The 21,165-nt window shown below is 49.8% G+C and overlaps 1 protein-coding gene and 1 long non-coding RNA gene across 14 annotated transcripts in view; one reads left to right on the top strand and one right to left on the bottom strand.

Annotated features, from left to right (window-relative positions):
• Nucleotides 1-7,215: 7,215 nt before the first annotated feature.
• LOC149126288 (uncharacterized) lies at nt 7,216-10,933 on the bottom strand. 3 transcript variants are annotated; one of them, XR_016236539.1, is made up of 4 exons: nt 10,555-10,933; nt 9,359-9,428; nt 8,541-8,890; nt 7,216-8,039 (listed from the first exon to the last, which is right to left on the bottom strand). It is a non-coding gene; the product is annotated as an uncharacterized LOC149126288 (long non-coding RNA). The 3 variants fall into 3 exon arrangements; XR_016236538.1 differs by having other exon boundaries at nt 7,216-8,890; XR_016236540.1 differs by having other exon boundaries at nt 7,216-8,712.
• Nucleotides 9,971-21,165, top strand: part of SNX31 (sorting nexin 31) — a 62,090-nt gene continuing 50,895 nt past the window's right edge. The window contains exons 1-6 of one of the 11 annotated variants that reach the window (XM_089336403.1): nt 10,087-10,211; nt 10,413-10,487; nt 16,501-16,638; nt 17,058-17,093; nt 17,561-17,618; nt 18,000-18,114. In XM_089336403.1, the coding sequence (XP_089192529.1) occupies nt 18,057-18,114 (58 nt within the window). In that variant the 5' untranslated portion in view covers nt 10,087-10,211; nt 10,413-10,487; nt 16,501-16,638; ... (1 more) ...; nt 17,561-17,618; nt 18,000-18,056. Of the gene's footprint in view, nt 10,313-10,412; nt 10,488-16,500; nt 16,639-17,057; nt 17,094-17,560; nt 17,619-17,999; nt 18,115-21,165 lie in introns of all 11 variants that reach the window. The other 10 variants (XM_089336405.1, XM_089336404.1, XM_089336408.1 and 7 more) reach the window with 10 other exon arrangements.

Here is a 21,165-nt window from a genome sequence, read left to right as displayed (position 1 = left end):
GAGAACTGGGTTTCAAGCTGAGTCATCCGTGGAGGCAGCACAGGCGTCAACTTCAGCAGGGTTTAGATTCAGGTATGGGCTTCAGAGCAGGATCGAAAATTACAGGACACGAGGCAGCCTGGAGGGGCATCATTGTCCTTTTCGCTGGGGTGTCAAAGGCCGCAGCAGGTCCTCTCCGAAGCTGCCCCGTAGTTCAGCGCTCAGAGACAAGGTCTGTGCTGGCCAGATGTCGGCTTGTGGTTTTAGTTCTGTCTCTGTTTGTACAGAGCTGATGGTTGTCTATCTTGGGTATAGGTAACAAGACTAGATCTTGCTTTTCTGAACAAAGGTAGCAATTCCATAGAAGGCAAAAATACTTTTTTTATTTTTAAAGATTTATTTGCTTGAGCAATCCAAGCGTCCTGTGGCTTCCGTGAGTGTGTGTGTGTGTGTGTGTGTGTGTGTGTAAGATCCTGCTCTGTTGCAGCCATGTGTTGTCTTTTTGTCTGCTTAAGCTTCATCAGGGTGGGAGGCAACGGTTGGATGTTTGCTCTTGGACTGTCCTGGTTCGGTTTTTCCAGGCCCCTGGTGGCCACCCAGGACAGAGAAGGGCCACGTCCATGATCAGCTGTGAGGAGCGACCATCGGCCATGAAGAGAGAATCCCCGAGAAAGGAAATGAAAACCTACCGTAGGCGGAGCCAGTGTAACCAGCCAGATGGGGCAATAGGTAGGGAAGGGGCTACACAGCGGTTCAGCGTAGCCAGTGCCTGAACCAGTTATCCTTTGGTTTCTGGAGGACAGGAGCTGTTTGTGACTAATCCATAGCTTCTGCTGTGCCCCTAATATTTCCCAGTTTATCCCCTCCACACTGCCCTAGTCGGCTCCAGGCATCTCCTGCACGAGGACAGCTTGCAGGGGACCCTGGCTTCCCACAGCAAGAACACATGGGACCTCGGACTCCAGGGTTCTCTGCAGCAGAGGCCTCACTAAGGCACCCTGCCGACACCCAAGAAGGGACTGTCACAGCTAAGGTCACCCAGACTCCCTGCACCAGGACACCCCGATTCTGGGGAGCGCATCCCAGGACTCCCGTTCTATGTTCTTTTTGCATGAAAAGCCCTTTGCTGTTCTGTGTTTTTCTTTCTTCATTCCTCCTCGGCTTTCACAGCTTCGCTTTCCTAGCAGTTGAGATCTGGGAGGATCCCTGTCCATCATCCTCTCCCGCAGAAAGCCTTGCCTGCCTCCCACCTCCCTCTGCATCGGCCGGGTCACCGGGCCTCCTGTGCACTGTTGGGGGCCACTGGTGATCGCTCTGTCCTGGAGCCGGCTGAGCTGCGTGTCTGTGTCTTCCTGGATGGCTGGTGGGGCTGGGGCAGTCAGCCCCATTTCATCTTCATCTGCAGCCTTCCACACCCAGGCTGTGCCCGCACGGGGCCCCTGCATGGAACCAAGCTCCCGGGCAGTGCATCCCCAGGGCCCCTCCCGGGTCACTTCTGCGATGACGTCATTCTCAACAGCTTCACTTCCACAGAGTGATGTCATTCCGCTTTGTGACTCATCCCTCCAGTGTGGGCTCTCTTGGTTCTCTCTCTCTCTCTGGATTTATTTATTTATTTAGAGGCAGATTTACAGAGAGCAAAAAAGAGAGAGGTCTTCCATTCTCTGGTTCACTCCTCAGAGGGACGGAACGATCTGAAGCCAGGAGGCAGGAGCGTCTTCTGGATCTCCCACGTGGGTGCAGGGGCCCAGGCACTTGAGCCATCCACTACTGCTTTCCCAGGCCATTAGCAGGAAGCTGGATCGGAAGTGGAGCAGCCAGGACTAGAACCGGTGTCCGTGTGGGATGCTGGTGCTGCAGGAGGAGGCTTAACCTACTATGCCATAGCGCTGGCACCTGTTTTCTTTTTTAATTTAATTTTAAAAATGTATTCATTTGAAAGGCAGAGTTACAGAGAGAGAAGGAGAGATGGATGGGGGGTGGCAAGGCTGAGAGAGAGAGAAAGAAAGATCTTCCGTTCACTCCCAGGCGACAGGGGCCCAGGCACTTGGGCCATCTTCTGCTACTTTTCCCTGGGGCATCAGCAAGGATGCTGGATTGGAAGAAGAGCAGCCTGGACTTGAACCAGTGCCCATATGGGACATCCGCATCATAGGCGGCGGCTTAACCTGCTGCACCACAACGCCAGCCCCTCCCCCTGGGTTTTCTATACTTCTTCCCGTTTGAAAGAAGGGACTAAGAAGCACTTTTGTTTGACAAGTGATTCGGAGCAAGGAATTCAGAGCCCGTGTGCGGGGACTGGAATCCTGACCCTTCACATACTGTGACTTCACTTCCCTCCCCCTCACTCCCATCTCTTGTAAGACAAAGGTGGCAAGGGCCTGAGCTCATGAGGTTGTTGCCAGGATTATATCCATTTGTAACGTCAGCATGGAGCCCACCTGGCCCACTGTGCATGCCGCCTGCGGTCAGCCAGATCTCCATCCTCTGCACGGCTCTCGCCCTCTCACAGACACGGGCAAGGCCGGCGGCCCAGCCACCTCAATCCTGACATGAGGCTGATGCTGACCATAGGTTCAGTGTCGGTTTTTTTTCTTGTGGCAGCCATAATAAAGCACTACAAACTGAGTGGATGGGACTCCTCCCTTGTCTCTTCCCAGACCCTGGCCCCAGGCATTTCTTGGCTCGTGGCCGAATCCTTGGATCTCTGCCTCCGTCCCCACGTTGCTTTCTCCTCAGTGGATTCCTGTGTGTCTGTCTCTCTGTCCTATAAGGACACCTGACAGTCTCATCGGGTTTAGGGCTGCCCTAATCCAGTAGGACTGCATTTTGATTATATCTATCCACACCCTACTTTTCAATCAAGTCATATTCTGAAGTTCCAAGTGGACACACATGTTTGGTAGACACCAGTCAATCAACTACAGTCACAGGGTTTAGCTGTTCCAGAACAGAAAATCATCCCAGGACCGTGCCCATCTCAGAACTACCTATTTCTAGTACTATTTTGCAACTCTCCAAGGTTTCCTAAAATTCTGTGTATTTCTTCAAATTCCAAAGAATCTTAAGGTACTCAACACAGCCCAATACAGGTAAAATCAAGATAGATACATTGCCCAAACTCTTTTTCTGTTCACCTCAAGGAATGAGGAGGACATTGGTGGTTGAAAAAAGATAGAAGGGGGTTAGTGGGAGGGGCAGACTTAACTCTTCCCTCCTCATCCTATGGCTCCTGTCCACCAACCAGGAAAAGTTTCCAAGTTTGCTCTCAGGTCCCTTTGTTCATATGGCCCATAGCTGAGGTACTCAGAGCTGGGCTATAAGAGGGACCAGAAGTCACCATCAGGGGCACTGGATGGCCTGCTGCAGTGCAGGCAAGCCCCCGCCACTAGGAGCCACACTGGACCCTTCTGCACTGCCCATGCCAGAGGCTCAACAAATCAGAGCCTCATGGTCCACACCCCCACAAGACCATGGGTCCTAAATAGCAAAGGATCAAAGGATACACCTGAAGTAGAGGCGTGGCCCCGTGCAAATAACACCCCAGGGGCTCACGAGGCAGTTGGTAATGTCCCTGTTCTAGAATACGATGGGCCACAATGAGGAAATTGCCTCTTTTCCCATCAGTGAACCAGGCCGCAGATTCTGTAAGGTTAGGGGACTGAAGCCGTCACGTGCACCCGTGTCACTGCGGGGCCTGGTCCCTAAGAGGCACTCGATGAGTATTCCTAAATTGAAAGAACGCTAAGCTTTTATTGACCACAGACCAGGCACAGAGTAAATTAAGGTACCTTTGCCAATAATAATAATGATAATAATAATACATTGATTCAGAAATTGAGCAGCACGCACATTTATTTATTTAAAAATCCATTAAGAGTTTAAAAAATCCAGAAAAGGCACGCTGGTAAAGTGATGGTCCAGGTCTCACAAGACACCCTCACAAAGCAACTTCCTGGAGGCAGGCTGCTTCCTTCCTCTCCCCACTCCAACACTTGCAAATTCTGCAATTCAGGGCAACGTTCTTAACTGTCCTGTGCCTCAGTTTCCCTCCCTGTAAAATGATAATAATATCAACAGCTACTTCGGGTGGGTGTGAAGCTTAAGTGACTGTTTTCACGTACAGTGTCTCAATGTCAGCTAGTATTGTGACACAGCCAGTCTACCTATCTAGGGCTTGTGCATCCTTGGAGTCAATCAACTACAGAATAAAAACATTTTTTTGAAGATTCATTTATTTATTTGACAGCAGAGACAGATCAGAGCCAGGCCCCTCTGCCCATCGAGGCCCCGTACTGGGCCCACTAGGCTGGGTGTGGATTCCTGTCACCCTTCGAACCACTACGTCATAGTGCCTCTCTAACTTCATGGCCCTAAGTCTCTCAACTCCCCCCCCACCCTTTTTTTTCTTCTTTGTATTTAAAAACAAGATTTATTTTAGTCAGAGACCTCCAGCCAGTGTGGCCTGGAGGGGGGGGTTCCAAGAGAGGAAGCACCCAAAGGGGCTGGTGGTACTGGGGTTTTTAAGCACAATTTTTTTTGGGGAAAAAAAAAAGCAGCCTTGACTATGAGCTTGACGTTCGGTTACAAGACAAGGGCAAGGGCAAGGCCATGGAAAGGCTGATCTGCAATCTTGTTTGCCAAGGGGTGGCATTGGTAACTTGTTTTCACAGTAAACTGTGAGCTCAGAGGGATGGAATCGCCACTCCCTTGCTGTTCTTGTGATAAGAGTGGACGCTCCCAAGGAGGGAGGCAGGCACTTCTGACCTTGCTAAAGGTAGTCTGGGGGAAGCAAGGATTTTGCACCCACAATTCCCACTGGTACCAACCTGACTGCCTATTAACCCATCTGACTGCTCCTCCAGAATAATGAACCCTGACTGTGGAGAGCAACTGAGACTAGGCTAAGTTACTGGAATTAAGACTTATTCTATGCATCTGCTCTCCCACAATATGGCACTGGGGAGGAATAAACTTCTACGCAACTGCCTCTCACCAACTTGACAAACTGCAGGAGCTGATCCTGCTCCTGATTGGAGGAGAGCAGCATGCTCGGCGTGTTGGTAGCAGAGTTGGGATTGGTGGAAGAGGACTATAAAGGAGGAGAGAGACAACATGCACCAGGAACATCTAAGGGGAACATCTGAAGGAACACCTGTGCAGCCCCCGAGAGAGCCGGCCGGCGGTGTGCCGCTCCCCCGCGGAAGTGGGGAAAGTGGCAGGGGGCACCGCCCTTCCACGGAGGTGGAAGGGTCGGTAGCCAACCCGGGAAGAACCAGCAGCAAACCCGGGGAGGGCCGAGCAGACAAAAGAACAGCACAGGGTCCTGTGTCGTTCCTCCACGAAGAGGGGGAGCGACACCTGACTTCTGGGAGGGGTACGCAACAGTGACCGCTCCAGCTTCTTCAGGCTGAGTATGGGCGGAGTAGGGAAAGCCAATCAAGAAGGATCCAGCAGGAGGTGGGCTCTCGAGGGGGCGCAGGGCCAGCTTGCAGAAACGGCTTCCATCCAAGGTGTCGTGTGCAGGCCATCTAGAACTTCACTGTTTCAGGTCTGGAGAAAACGGATCTAACAAGCAGATTAAATACAGGGACAGAGTCACTGTCAGAGAACCGAAAGAAGATGCTGTCCAAGCCATGAGAAAGTTTTCCCATTGAGAGGCAAATAGAAACTGACAAGAGGGGCTTGATAATAATCAGTGAGCTTTAAGGCCTGGCCAGGTGTGAGACTCAGACCTATCTATCTCCTCACACCAGGTACTGGAAGAGGCCTCACAAGGGAGGGAGGGCACCTGTTGACTTCCATTACCTAGCTGACCTGGGAGGAGAGCTGGCCTGAACAGAAGGCAGGTGGCATCTCTAAAAGGAAACTTACAGTTCTGCCTGCAGTGTTACTGACCCTGCTTGGCCGTCCCCTCCGTAGTTCTGGTTACTTTGGAAGCTGGGCAGAGTGAAAGGCTTTTTCAGGTTAGAGCCAACAGGACCTGCAGCTCTGACCTGGGAGTCCTTCGACTCCAGGGAAGTTCTGTTTCCAGTGACCCAGCTCTTGGCTGGCAGAGCTGCCAGGACTCTCCAAAAGTGGACTTCGGTGTCCATCTGAAGCCCTGGCTTTCCACATCAAAAACCAATGCCATTTGGGGCAGACTGGCCTGTTGGGTCTCGTTGATGGCAGACCACTGCGTAAAGCTATCATTAATTGGCCTGCCACCTATCCTTTCATTGATCCTGCTGCCTAGCGTGCTCCACTTCGTCCTGGTTTCTGGTAAAGTAGACCACAGAGGCAGTCTTTAATGTTGGCCAAGGGAGTGCTCAGTCCATCTCTAATCTTTGGTGGCCTGAGCTAGCAATCTGCAGTCACAGGCATGCTCTGATAGTGGACAGCGCCCAAGAGGAAAGCTATGTCCTCACTTTAAGATCAAACATGATGACCACCTTTTGCAAACTGTCTATACATTTTGAAGTTATTGGTAAAACCTTTTCTCTCTCCCTTAGTTTGGTTTGAAAAGGGGGGTAGTTTGCTTGCTTACTGTGCTCCTGGCAATGTAAATCTAGCTGTGAAATCATCACTTGAGCTCGGATTTTGGCTATGCTATTTGGTCTTCTGTGTGGCCAGGCTCTTCTTATAGAAAAATGTTCGCCATTCCTTTTATCAGGTCTAAAGCTCACACTGCGTGTCCCACTGCAGAGCCCTTCAGAGTAGGGTCAGGTTCCCCGTCTCTGAGGAGAATAGAGGAGCAATGAGGGAGCAGGCCAGGCTTCCCAGATCGCGTCCTCTTTTATTTTTATTTTGACAGGCAGAGTTAGACAGCGAAAGAGCGAGAGACAGAGAGAAAGGTCTTCCTTTTTCCGTTGGTTCACCCCCAAAGTGGCCGCAAGGGCTGGCGCATTTCGGCCGGTGCATTGCGCTGATCCGAAGCCAGGAGCCAGGTGCTTCTCCTGGTCTCCCATGGGGTGCAGGGCCCAAGGACTTGGGCCATCCTCCACTGCACTCCCGGGCCACAGCAGAGAGCTGGCCTGGAAGAGGAGCAACCGGGACAGAACCGGCGCCCCAACTGGGACTAGAACCCGGGTTGTTGGCGCCGCAGGCGGAGGATTAGCCTAGTGAGCTGCAGTGCCAGCCCGCTTCCTCTTAGTAACTCAATATCAAGCGAAAACTTAGCAAACAATTTTAAATTTTAAATAACAACGTATAAAAATATTTACCAAAAGATCCAAAACCTTCTATAAATTTCAGGACAAGAGTACATGTATTTGCAAACATCTCTTAAATATCTAACACAAGTGTAATTTGTTCGACCAGCAAACTCCAGCACAAACATATCAATGACTTAAACATTTTTAGTTTCTTTCTACCAACAAATTTAAAACATCTGATACATAGATTGATTCAGGTAATGTGAACCAAAAAGGTATTTTGGGCAGTTTAAATTTATGAGCAATATTTTATCTATAAGCCAATTAAAACAGAGCTCTTAATAATTTTCCCATGTAGACATACAATCTGTACACAAGTATAACATACAACATAGAACAATAAAGCAGTTGCAGTAATAGCTTCTTAAAATATTTAACTCTTTTTTAAAAAATTACCATCAGTCAATTAGAATTACTTCCTCTTCTTAGCAGCCTGAATTAACCATACTTTTTCTCAGTTGGAACCTATAGACCATTATTGGCTTTATCTGCTAAAAGAACTGTCCCAAAGCACTGAATACAATAGGGGTCAGGGGTAAAAGTCCTTTGTAACCCAAAATAAAAGAGGACACTTTTACAGAGAGGCAGAGGCAGAGAGAGAGTTCTTCCACCTGCTGGTTCACCCCCCAGATGGCAACGGCTGCAGTGGCTGGAGCTGAGCCAATTCAAAGCCAGGAGCCAGGAGCTTCTTCTGGGTCTCCCCACGTGGGTGCAGGGGCCCAAGCACTTGGGCCATCTTCCACTGCTTTCCCAGGCCATAGCAGAGAGGTGGATGGGAAGTGGAGCAGCCGGGTCTCGAACCGGTGCCAATATGGGATGCTGGCACAGCAGGTGACGGCTTTACCCACTATGCCACAGTGCTGGGCCCTAGAGGACACATTTAAACACAGAACCAACAACTTTTTAACTTCCATGAGCAGTTAGTCTGATGTTTTTGTGTTCAGAGAATATAAAACTATGGATGACAAAACACTTTAAATAGCCATAGTTAAAATTATAAACTCATCAACCAAGAAGAGTTACTTGCTTACTCCACACAGTATTTTTGAAAGCACCTGTAAGATTCTACAGAACATTTGTCCCTTTTAGGCCTCTGGGCCTTTCTCATTAAGATAACCATCTTGTCTGATAACAACACAACAAGATCATTGGACTTTTGCAACTTCTGGACATTTGTATCAGTAGCATTTTACATTACCCTAACTTAAAATTTAGCCTCACTTCACATCTTGACAGCACCTTTAATATAATCCAAATAGCTTATTAGTTGGTGTCTCTACAAGACGAGAGATATATCCTTTGATATTTCCAGTGGCCCAATAATTGCCTTGCCTATAAAACCAGAGCTGTCAAGGGCTCCTCACTCACAGGTGGCAGTGCGAGTTCAGTGGCATATTGCAAGCCAGAGCCTGGTCCCAGGAGCACGCAGGAAACACGGGTGTTCAGCAAGTCCTGCTCCTCTTTCCTCCTCTGTCTCAGATGCCTGTTACCCCAGGGTCGGAGGGCATTTTACACTTCAAACACTTAATTACTCATTTTTCTGTATTTGAAAGGCAGAGGGTGGGGGTGGGTGGAGAGCGATCAGTCCACTGGTTCACTGCCCACATGCTCACAACAGCCAAGGCCACGCCAGTCTGGAACTCCCTCTGGGTCTCCCGCCTGGGGGGGCAGGAACCCCTGAGCCATCACTCCCAGGATGCATGCACATTAGCAGGAAGCTGGAATCAGAAGCAGAGTCAGGACTCAGACAGGCACTACAATACGGGAAGCAGGCAGCCCAGTGGCAGCTTAACCATCGCCCCATGGCATCGCCCCATGGCAGGGCCACTTCCGTGACGCAGAAAACCACTCAGGCATGCAGAAGCACTTGCTGTGACCTTGGAAAAGTGACTCTACCCCCTGGGCCTGTCTTGCCATCGGTAGGACATTGATCCAATGTCTACCTGGAAAACTCAGGTGCCAATTAAAGGAGAGGCGGAAGAAACAAATAGATGATAGGTGACACTGCCCCCCACCCCACCCCAGCTCCCAGCCGCCACGGCAAGGTGGAACAAAATCGGTGTGGATTTAGCTGAAGCAAGTATTTGGAGGATTATTTTCCACAGCAACTAGAAATGAGAGCCTGTGGAGAAAGAAGCTGAGGTGGGTAGGCCAGAGGACAAAGTGTGTGTGCAAACCCAGCTGACCTAATTGAGACCAGAGCTTGCTTTTCAGGGTTCAGGTCACAGCCACTTCCAGTTTTTTGAGGTTTCTGATCTGTTAAGGGAAAAAAGCTTAAATAAGCGGAAGTGGGGTTACCTACTGGGGCAGACTTTAAGTTACAGTCAACAAAGTTTAACACAAACAGTTGAGCCTAATACAAGTGTGCTAATCTTAAGATACCTTATTTATTTATTTATTTATTCACTCACTCACTCACTCATTTATTTATTTCTAAATCCGAATTCATGGTGCACTGGTGTTGGCAGGTAATGGGTGCCCCGGCTGGTTGCGCCCCCAGAGAACAAGTCGCCCTCTGGCCGGGCGCTGCGGTGGGGGTGGGGCACCGCTGGCCACGCCCAGGTAAGGCCGGTGCTCAGGACAGGTGCGCTGCCGAAGCGGACTTTCCTGGGTTTGAGGAACTCTGAAAATCTGATAAAAACCTTGGACTTTCTCCCCCGAAGAATTCGACATCCGTCTCCACATACCCCACCGCCACCCTCAAGGACCTCAGGAGTCCAAGGACCCAGAGGGAGACCCTGGCGCTCTCGGGGTGGGGGTGGGGTCTCTGTCCTGTTGCCGCCCCAGGCTCCGCCGAGCACTTGGGCGCCTGCTCCGCGCCGGGTGGCTGCGGGCGCTGGACGCGCGGGGAGGTGGGCGGTCACCCGGACACGCTCCGCCCGCACCTGTCCTGGGACCACGCTCCCAGCTGCTGCGGGGGGAGGGGACGAAGGGGCGGTGCGGCCCTGTGGCCGCCTCACCTGCTGACGCCCAGGTCCAAGGCGAGCGGGCGCGGGTCTGTGAGCAGCCTCAGAGCCGCGGGCCGCGCCGCAGCAGCAGGTCCTGCTCCCCGCGCCGCTCCGGGCCCGCCAGCCATGAAGATGCACTTCTGCATCCCGGTGTCCCAGCAGCGGCCCGACGCGCTGGGGGGCCGCTACGTGGTGCGGCCGGGCGGGGTGCGGCCGGGCGGGGAGGGGGCCGGGGGCCGCGCTCGCCTGCACGCTCGGCTCACTGGGGATCGGGTCGGGTGTGTGTTTGCAGCTGTACTCCGTGTACCTGGACGGGTTCCTCTTCTGCAGGGTGCGCTACAGCCAGCTGCATCGTTGGAACGAGCAGGTGAGCGGTTGGAGCGGAGACCGGCGGGGAGAGGTGGGGGACCCTTCCCCGGCCCGGGTCTCCTTACCTGCGAAAGGAGGTGGTGAGTTGCTGGGCCAGCGGCTCCAGGAACGCACAGCTGAGGTGAGGTGAGGGCGTGGCGTGCAGGTGCTGCTCCCATTCCCTCGGCAGCCCACCTGGTAGGGAGCTAGCTTGCGGTGGGTGGGCTCCGTGGCAGCGCGGGCTCTGGCTCGGGACCACGTGCCCCTTCAAAATGAACAAAGCTTCTAGAGCAAGGCGTGGCTTCAAGTTAGGACTCCTGCTGTTTTAATTCCAGGACAACCTCTCGCACTGACTTCCCCGCCATGCATTTCTGGCCTTTCCAGTGGCGAGAAGCAGTTAGTTAGTGGTTAGTCTGCGTTTCCTACGCTTACCCCTTTTGCAAGGGTGTGCCTTCCTTTTGTCGTTTTCAAAGGGCGATACAAGCACTTCAAGTCCCGGCCAACTAGGAACCCGGGAAGCACATGGCTGAGTGCGGAAGCCACTTCCCACTCTGGCTTCTCAGCCTGCTGTCCCTGAGAGGAGCCTGATGTACTGCTCTGGGTAGTGGGGTCATTGTTCTTGTAAGGAGGTGTTATCAATCTTCAAGAAGAGTTCAGGAGTACATGCGAGTTTGCAAATCAACTTCACCCCGCTCTTTCTCCCGAATAGACTCCTTCCTCCCTCCCTATTGTGGTGATCACACATCTCCCTCACAGAGCTGTTCTGCGGAAGAAGTAGGAAAACAGACAAAGTCCAGGCCAGTGTTCCCTCCTGGTTGCTTTGAGCCATGGCCCTTTATCTAGGGATCTGATGTTTACCAGGGGACCTGGAGAGCCGGGATGAATGCGTGGACATTAGACCCCAAGACTGCGGAAAGGACCTGCGTCATAATTCCGCTCGCTCCAGGTTGTCCCCACTGAGGGACAGGTGTGGAGGCCTGTGAGTGTGGCAGAGGAGGCGGGGGGGGGGGGGGATGACATTTCCAACTGACTCCTCTGCTTCTCGTCACTGGAAAGGCCAGAATTGCATGACGGGGAAGTCAGTGTGAGAGGTTGTCCTGGAATTAAAACAGCAGCATCTGAACGCAGTCCTCACCAGCCCTGCCCCCTCGAGACAACCTGCTTGTCCACGGGGCTGTGTGGACAAGTGAAGAGAACCTGTCTTAAGGCTGCTATGATTAGAACCACTTTGGGAACATCTGCGAAGATGCTTTTTAAAGATCATTTACTCAGTTAACCAAGAAATAATTTCCTGCAAAGAAGACAGATTTCTGCTTGTGTTTAATAGAATTAGCATAAAGCCAGGGTGTTTGAGCTTTCGCCTTGGGTGATGCACCCATGGGATTGCCTGTGACAGTAGCCCGCATGGCAGGGAACTTTCCTGCGCCTCAAAGAAACCATTGTTGCTGTGCTGTTCTGTGCTAGGTTTCGCTGGCTACAGGGTCAGGCGAGTAATTTTGATGAGATGAGGGTCAGTTGAGAGGTGGCAGGAGGTGACAGGAGCTGTTATGTCTCCACTAACACAAAGTTGCCTCAGAAAGCGGGGGCCCAGTGAGTACAGATTTTCCAGTGTTTTAAGAGAAGAGCGGGACATCAGTTTGTTTTTAATGAAATTTATTTAGGGGAATGGTTTTAGTTGACATCAGGGATAGGGAACATCTGGCCCATGGGCTATAGAAAGCCCACAAAATCATTCGGTCTTGCCCTGCTAAGGCAGGTGGGATAGGACTGGAAATTTGATAAAAATACAGGTTAATTAATTTATTTATTTTAAAAGATTTATTTATTTATTTATTTATTTGAAAGGCAGAGGCAGAGAGAGAGAGAGGTCTTCCATCCCCTGGTTCACTCCCCAAATAGCTGCGACGGCCGGAGCTGGGCCGATCCAAAGTCTGGAGCAAGGAGATTTTTCTGGGTCTCCCGCGAGGGTGCAGGGACACAAGGACTTGGGCCATCCCCCCAGTGCCTTCCCAGGCCACAGCAGAGAGCTGAGTCAGAAATGAAGCAGCTGGTACTTGAACCGGCGCCCACATGGGATACAGGCACTGCAGGTGGCGGCTCCACCTGCTACGCCACGGCGCTGACCCACAGTAGGCTAATTTTTAAGTGGATGATTTTGTATGGCCCGCAAATGATGTTATAAATATCCAAATGGTCTCCTGCAGAAAAATGGTTCCTCACTCCTGGTTTACAGAGAAGATAGCCAAGAAAGTTCTCAAATATTCCGCATTCAGTCTCCTCCATTAACCTTTTCTAACAGTGTGGCAGATTCATTACAGTTAATGAAGCGCTAGTGATACATTATTAACTGTGGTCCATAACTTATTGAGACTTCCATAGCACCTTAGCGTTCACACAACGTCCCATCTCTGGCTCAGGATCCTAACCAGGAAATCACATCACATTTGGTCCTCATGTCTCCCAGGCTCCTCTGGAGTTTCTCTGACCTTTCCTTGCTTTGAATGACCTTGACAGTTTCGAGGCATGCTGGGAAGATGTTTTGTCCAATGTCCACTTACTGGGCTTTGTTATCTTGTTTTTTTTTCTCGTGATTCAACGGGGTGATGGGTTTGGGGGATAAGGACCCCAGAGGTAAAGCAGCATTCTCGTCACATCATATCGAGAGCACCTGCCGTGAGCGTGACTGGGGTGGACCTCGGTCACCTGCCTCAGGTAGTGTTTGTCAGGCTACTCCTTTCCCTGTCCGTGGCATATTCTTTGGAGAGAAGTCCCTGAGACAGCACACACTTAGAGTGGCGATTGGTGTTCCCTCTCCTTGAGGAACGAGTACATAGGTGATCTGAGATTCTGCACAGAGCGTCCAGTCACTCCTGTTTCTTTATTCAACACCATGTCTAGTAGACTTATGCATATTATTTTATACTTTGGATTATGCTGCAGCTATAAAATATAACTATACTGCTATATTTTCTTGAACAAATGATTCCAGCTGTGACCCACTGGAGCACTTGAAGTTTGCTCCTGTGTCTCTGACATTCTCCCATTGTTAAGGCTTTTGTTTTGAATACTTCTTTTCTTTCTGGGACTCCAGGATCATCTGGTCCCTTTTTTTTTTTTTTAAGATCTATTTATTCAAATAAGAAAGACAACAGGCAGGGTGGCAGAGAGATCAGTCGATTGACCGATCTACCTACCAACCACTGCTTCATTCCCCAAATGATCACAGGAGCCAGATACAGGCCAGGCCCAAGGCAGGAGCCAGGAATCCCATCCTGGTCTCCCATTTGGGTGACAGGGGTCTAGGCACTTGGGCCATCTTCCAGGGCCTTCCCAGGCACATTAGCAGGAAGCTGGATCAGAAGTGAAGCAGCTGGAACTCGAATGGAATGGGCTCTCCAATATGGGATGCTGGCATTGCAAGCTGTGGCTTAATCTGCATCACAATGCTGCCACCACCACCTTCTCCCCCCATCTCCCCATCTTGTATCTTTCCTGTTTCAGTCATCAGAGTGGCCATGTCTCGCTAGATCCCAGCTGCTTTTCAGAGAATGGTGTTAGACACCAAGATTTGGGCACTGTGTGTGTTCATTGCTCCAGCAGTGTAACTGCTTCTAGACCTTCACAGCTGATGGAACCAGTACAGGGGAAAATGCAATTGAAAGATAAGTTTATTTTGGTGTAAAGATTTCTGAGGTGCATGCAGTTTTTTCCTACTACTCATTTTCCATGAGTGTTTTGAAGATCTTCTGTATGCATGGATTTCAAGCTTTTTTGCATCAGTACAAACTAATTTTTAATTTCATTTTCTGTGAGCTCTTTGAAGACTTCTCAAGCAAGGGATGTAAACTGAACCGTGTATATAGACATAGCTAAGATAGTTTTATATTTAGCTGTCTGTACATTAAAGTGGAACATGAGTTACTGCCAATATATCCAACTGGAATGCATCATCACATGGGTATTTTGGCCTCCTCTTCTCTGAATTCTCGCTACAACCTTAAGAAACCTGACTCATGATATCTGCCATTTCTTCTTTTTTTTTTTTTTTAAGATTTATTTATTTATTTGAAAGGCAGAGTTACAGAGAGAGGGAGAGACAGATAGAAGGAGATTTTTCATCTGCTTCCCCAGTGGCCCCAACAGCCAGGATTTGACCAGGCTGAAGCCAAGAGTCAAGAACTCCATCATGGCTGTCACCACGGCTCAATAGGCTAATCCTCCGCCTGTGGCGCCAGCACCCCAGGTTCTAGTCCCGGTTGGGGCACCAGATTCTGTCCCGGTTGCCCCTCTTCCAGTCCAGCTCTCTGCTGTGGCCCAGGAGTGCAGTGGAGGATGGCCCAAGTGCTTGGGCCCTGCACCCCATGGGAGACCAGGAGGAAGCTCCTGGCTCCTGGCTTCGGATCAGCACAGTGCGCTAGCTGCGGTGGCCATTGGAGGGTGAACCAACAGAAAAGGAAGACCTTTCTCTCTGTCTCTCTCTCTCTTTCTCACTGTCCACTCTGCCTGTCAAAACAACAACAACAACAAAACTCCATCGAGGTCTCCCATGTGGGTGGCTAAGGCCCAGGCACTTGGACCATCTTCCATTGCTTTCCTAGATGCTTCAGCGGGGAGCTGGATCAGAAGCAGAGCAGCTGGGACTCAAACTACTATGCTTGCTGTGATATAGGATGCTGGCTTTGCAGGTGGCGGTTAAACCTTCTGCACCACAATGCTGGTCTCATCATTCACATTATTTTTCTTTTCTTTCTTTCTTTTTTTTAAGATTTTTTATTTATTTATTTGAGAGGTAGAGTTACAGACAGTGAGAGGGAGAGACAGAGAGAAAGGTCTTCCTTCCATTGGTTCACTCCCCAGATGGCTGCAACGGCCGGAGCTACACCAATCAGAAGCCAGGAGCCAGGTGCTTCTTCCTGGTCTCCCACGTGGGTACAGGGGCCCAAGCACTTCGGCCATCTTCTACTGCTTTCCCAGGCCACAGCAGAGAGCGGGACTGGAAGAGGAGCAGTCGGGACTAGAACTGGCGCCCATATGGGATGCCGGCACTGCAGGTGGAGGATTAACCTGCGCCATGGCGCTGGCCCCCATTTACTTTCTTAATTGTTTGATGCTGTACACCTGGCTCTGCTGGAACTGTGAAGCCATCCTCCCTTGAGGAACACCTTCGTCAGCTGGAGCACGGTGCTCACATCTGGGCGGCTTCTTTGCCGTTAGTTAGTTTTGTAGACTTCGATCAGCACCTCTTCCCTTTACTCCTTTCAGTGGGATTGTTCTGTACACTTGTAATAGAGAAGGTCCCGTTCTGCATTCTCTCCTGGGATTCCTCCGACCTCCCAAATGATTTTTAAAAAATATCTGCACATGTTAAGCTTGTGTTGTAAAGTTCAGTAGGTTTTGACAAATGCATATGGTCATGTGGAAGCTACAATTCTGTGTAGTATCCTAGAGAATAGTTTTATTGCCTGAACAAATTCCACGTGATTCCCCTCTGAAGGACTCTTCTACCTCAAACCCTTGGGGGCTGTGGGTTTCTTCACCACCCCTATTCTTTTCCAGCATGTCTTACGATTGAAATCATACGCTGTGTAGCTTTTCCAATTTTCTTCTTTCACTCAGTACTATGCATTTACGATTCATTCATATCTTTTTGTGGTTTGACAGCTCTTTTTTATTGCTGAATAATATTTCATTGGGTGGATATATCCATTTCTTTATCCATTCACGTGTTAAGGGGCATTTTGTCGCTTCCAGTTTTGAGGATTATGAATAAACCCGCTGTAAACATTCAATGCAGGTGTCTGTAGGGACATAGTTTTCAGATCAGTTGGGCAAATACTTAGAAGTAGGATTGCTGGATTATAGAGTAAGGCTCTGTTTAGCTTTGTAAGGAATTTCCAAAGTGTCTTTTAGAGCCACAGGATTCCCTCCAGGACATAGGATTTAAATTTTTTAAATGATAAAAATAAATATTGCCTTCAAATGCTCTAAAAATCAATCAAACAACCACCAAACAAAATGCATTACTTTTTTAGATGCTACATCAACACCGTCCCGTGGAACTTTCTGTGCTGATGGGAAATCTCAGTATCTGCCTTGCCCCATCCAGTAGCAACCTGCTATATTTCACATGGCTGCTGAGCACTTGAAATACGATGCATAGAGCCAAGGAAGTGAGTTTTAAGCTTTTAATTTAAAGGTGCTCCTAGGTGGCTAGTGGCCAGCATACCTGATGGTCGTGGTGAGGATGTTGGCTTTACTCGAGTGAGACGGGAAGCCCTGGGCATTTGGGGCAGGGCAGTGGGATGACATGGCTTACATGTTCCCCGTGTCACCTCACATGCTGGGTTAGGAATAGACCAGAAAGGGCCAAGGTCAGGAGCTGAGAGCTGCCTTAGAAGGCTACTACCATAGTCTGGGAAAGAGATGACCTCGCCTTGGGCCAGTATGGTGGTAGAGAAATCAATTTCCCCCAGATTTGGAAGTTGGGATCCATGCAAGGTAAACACATGACAAATATATACTGTATTTGTGACAAAGGCCACAGAGCTAAAATTCTTGTCTGATGGTAGCCTCATTTCTCTTGGACCAGCTTTCATTTTTCTGAAAACAACTGACTATGGCCATGGTAAGCTTTGAGCCCCTCCACCCCACCCTGCTCCCTGGGCGCTGTGTTGAAATCCGGCTGGGGTTCTGGGTGGTTTCCCTTCTCACCTTCAGGCTTGGGCTGGAGTGATGCAGACACACTTTGATTCTTCATTTTAGATTTGTTTTCTATGCACTCAGCATTTGGTGTCCATAAAAACGGCTGTCACGGTGGTCTTGGGGCACGTGGAGGGGCTGGGAGGAAGCGCCTGTGTGGCTTTCTACTGGGATCATGCATCAGCCTTGTGGGGATTCTGCAGCCAGCACTGGCCAGCAGAAATAAAATGTGGACAGCATACGTAATCTTAACTTTCTAGAAGTCACATTAAAAGGGTAAAAATACATAGGTAGAATTAATTTTACTAAGCTTTTTTTAAATCTAGTTTATATAACTATTATAGTGAGCTATTTCACATTCCCTCTCCTTTGCACTAACTCCCTGAAATCCAGAGAGACTGACGTGAGCCGCAGTTCAGGGCTCACTGGCCACAGGCAACTAGTACAGCTGGTGAGTATTTGCTGTGACGTTCCGCTTTGGTGGCGGTGGGGTGGAAGGGTAGAATTCCCAGTTATCATCAGTGACATCCAAGACACTGTTGCAGAATGAATTATTGTGAAAAGAAATATTGTGTGATGTGAGTGGGAAGTTGTCTTGTAAAACAAATGAAAAATAAAGACATACCCCAACTCAACCAAACGTAGACCTGGGAGTTGTCTGTCTGTGATACGTCTGATAGCCCCTCTAGGACATGTACTGGAATAAATTTCTCCCTAAGAAAATAAGATTATCCTCTCCTTGTCCTTTTGGCTCCCTGGGAGGATTCCTTTTAAGTGAAGTGCTAGGAGGGGCACTTGCTCGCTTTCACTGGGTGTTCTCTGGGTCTTCCAGCTCCAGCGAGTCTTTGGGAACTGGCTGCCACCCTTCCCCCCGAAGCACTATCTGGCCATGACTGTATCTATGGCCAATGAGAGGAGAGAGCAGCTGGAACAATATTTGCAAAATGGTATGTATTTGCATTTTAAATAGATTTATTGATATAAGGTAAGCACCATAAAATTCACCCATTTGAAACATATGGTCATATAGTTTTTAATGTATTTATATACTTGTGCAATCCTCACCTTAGTCTGATTTTAGGTCGTTGTCATCATTCCAAAAAGAAACCCAGTACTCATTAGTGGGGGTCACACCCTGTTTCCTCCCCAACCCAGCCCCGGTGAGCACTACTCTGATTCCTTTGTTTTTTAAATTTATTTACTCATTTATTTGAAAGGCAGAGACAGAGATATCTTCCATTCGCTGGCTCATTCCGTAAATTATCTAAACAGTGTGGTCTGGGCCAGGATGAAGCCAGGAGCCAGGAACTGCATCCAGGTCTCCCACATGGGTGCAGGGGCCCAAGCACTTGGGTCATCTTTCGCTGCCTCCCAGGCCCATTAGCAGGGAGCTGGATCGGAAGCAGAGCAGCTGGGACTGGGACCGCCTGACAAGTGGCAGACTAACTTGCTGTACCACAAAACACTGGCCCCGCTGCTCTAATTTCTCTCTCTATAGAATTGCCTAGTCTAGATATTTCATAGGTAGGTAATCGTATGATAGGTGTTCTTTGTATCTGGTTTTAAACTATTCAGATTCATTGTCAGGTGCTGTATGTTGGCTTTGAAAACAAAGAAGTGTTACCTGGATCAAGACTGAATGCAGGAGGACAGGCACTGTGGTGCAGCAGGTCGAGCTGCAAGATCAAGTCCCACCTCTGCTTCTGACCCAGCTTGCTGGGAGGTGGCGGACGATGGCTCAAGTACTTGTCCCTGCCACACAAGTGGGAGACCCTGATGGAGTTCCTGGCTTCCGGCTTCAGCTGCACCCGTCCTAGCTGCTGTGGGCATTTGGCCCACAATGGACGGAAAGTCTCTCTCCATCTCCCTCTCCCTGTCACTCTGCCTCCCAGATAAATAAATACACAAAGAAATAAACTTTTTTTTTTTTTAAAAAGCACAGGGATGAGAGAAATGGTTTATAGGAAAGGTCTTAGGAAATATGAGGCATAGAGGCTTTATTATTTTTGTTTTTTCTTTTTTTTCATTTTATTTGAAAGGCAGGGAGAGACAGGCAGACAGAGATCTTCCATCTGCTGGTTCACTCCCCAGATGGCCCCAACAGCTATCTGGGTTTCCCACGTGGGTGGCAGGGACCTAAGTCCTTGGCTCATCACCTGCTGTCTCCCAGCACACGTGCGTTAGCGGGGAGCTGGATCAGAAGTGGGGCAGATGGGACTGGAACCAGTGCTCGTGTGCAGTGCCAGCATCACAGGTGGTGGCATAACCCACTGCACCACAAGAACCATTTGATGTGATTTGTCTGCCCGCATCTTAGTCAAATATTCCTTTAACACTTGGCCTTTGTACAAATGGCCTTTGTGCAGTGTCTGAGGGATTGCTGTTCCAGGCCTGGTCTTCCTTCATGTCATTAGGGTCAAGGCCAAGGAAGGTCACCATGCAGCTTAAGGGCCTGGCTAAGAGCTCTGGCCCTGGCACCGATCCAGAGCCCAAACCCACTCTTACTCTTCTCTGGCTGTGTGACCTTGGGCAATATGCTTACCTCCTCTGAGCCTCAATTCTTTATTTGTAAATTAGAGATAATATTTCTTTTTCTTTCTTTTTTTTTTTTTGACAGGCAGAGTGGACAGTGAGAAAGAGAGAGAGACAGAGAGAAAGGTCTTCCTTTGCCGTTGGTTCACCCTCCAATGGCCACCGCGGCTGGCGCGCTGCAGCCGGCACACCGCGCTGATCCAAAGGCAGGAGCTAGGTGCTTCTCCTGGTCTCCCATGGGGTGCAGGGCCCAAAGACTTGGGCCATCCTCTGCTGCACTCCCGGGCCACAGCAGAGAACTGGCCTGGAAGAGGGGCAACCGGGACAGAATCCAGCGCCCCGACCGGGACTAGAACCTGGTGTGCCGGCGCCGCTAGGTGGAGGATTAGCCTGCTGAGCTGCAGCGCCAGCCTTGGAGATAATATTTCCTTCAGGGTTTGTCATGGAGATTAAATGAGCTGAAAGACAGGAAGTGCTTAGCCCAGGGCCTGGTGCACCATAGTCACACTGGTGAACTTGCATTAGAGGATGCTTGTTCTAGCAGCTAGAGGCTGGAGGCTTTTGCCCCTTGAAAGTACCCCTCAAAAAAGAGCGCTGGCCTTTTATACAGTGGTGTTGTTTGGGAATGGACCCTCCCACCCCCGCACGCATCGCCTGGTCAGTACATGCCAAGTTTGAATGTTGGTAGAAATCGTTAGAGAACAGCAGTAAAGCAGCAGCAAAAAGGAGAGAAATTTCACAGCGATCCCAAGTCAGCTCAGCTCCCGTGTGGGGTCCGGGGGAAGATCAGACGAGGAGGAATGGGTGGCCAGCTCATACCTGAGCTGCTCTGGCCACTGGCACTGGTTACTGGTGTTTTGTTTTATTTATTTTTTTAAAGATTTATTTATTTGAGGGACACAGTTACAGAGAGAGGGAGAGACAGAAGGAGAGGTCTTGCATCTGCTGGTTACTCCTCAGATGGAAGCAACAGCCAAGGCTGGGCCAGGCTGAAGCCAGGAGCCAGAAGCTTCTTCTGGGTCTGCCACACAGGTACAAACGCACAAGTACTTTTGCCATCTTCTGCTGCTTTCCCAGGCACAGTAACAGGGAGCTCTGTTGGAGCAGCCAGGACGCGAACTGGCGCCCATATGGGATGCTGGGCTTGACCTACTATGCCACAGCTCTGGCCCCTTGTTTTGCTTTTAAAATTTCTTTATTTAAAAGGCAGAGCATTGGAGAGAGGAGCAGGGGATGGAAAGCGAGAGGGAGATCTTCTGTCTACTGGTTCACTCCCCAAAAGGCTACAAGAGCCCAGGGCTAGGCCAGGCCAAAGCCAGGAGCCTGAAGCTCCATTCAGTCTCCCATGGTGGGTGGCAGGGCCCAAGCACTTGGTATATCCTCCACTGCTTTCCCGGGTGCGTTAGCCAGGAGCTGGATCGGAAGCTTGAACCAGCACTCTGATACAGGGGATGCTGGTGTCACAG

Source organism: Oryctolagus cuniculus, chromosome 6 (assembly GCF_051225735.1).
Source record: "Oryctolagus cuniculus isolate XC-2025 breed Fujian yellow rabbit chromosome 6, ASM5122573v1, whole genome shotgun sequence".
Classification (NCBI taxonomy): Eukaryota; Metazoa; Chordata; class Mammalia; order Lagomorpha; family Leporidae; genus Oryctolagus; species Oryctolagus cuniculus.
Note: the sequence above shows the minus strand (reverse complement) of the source record. Positions and strands in the feature narration are given on the sequence as shown.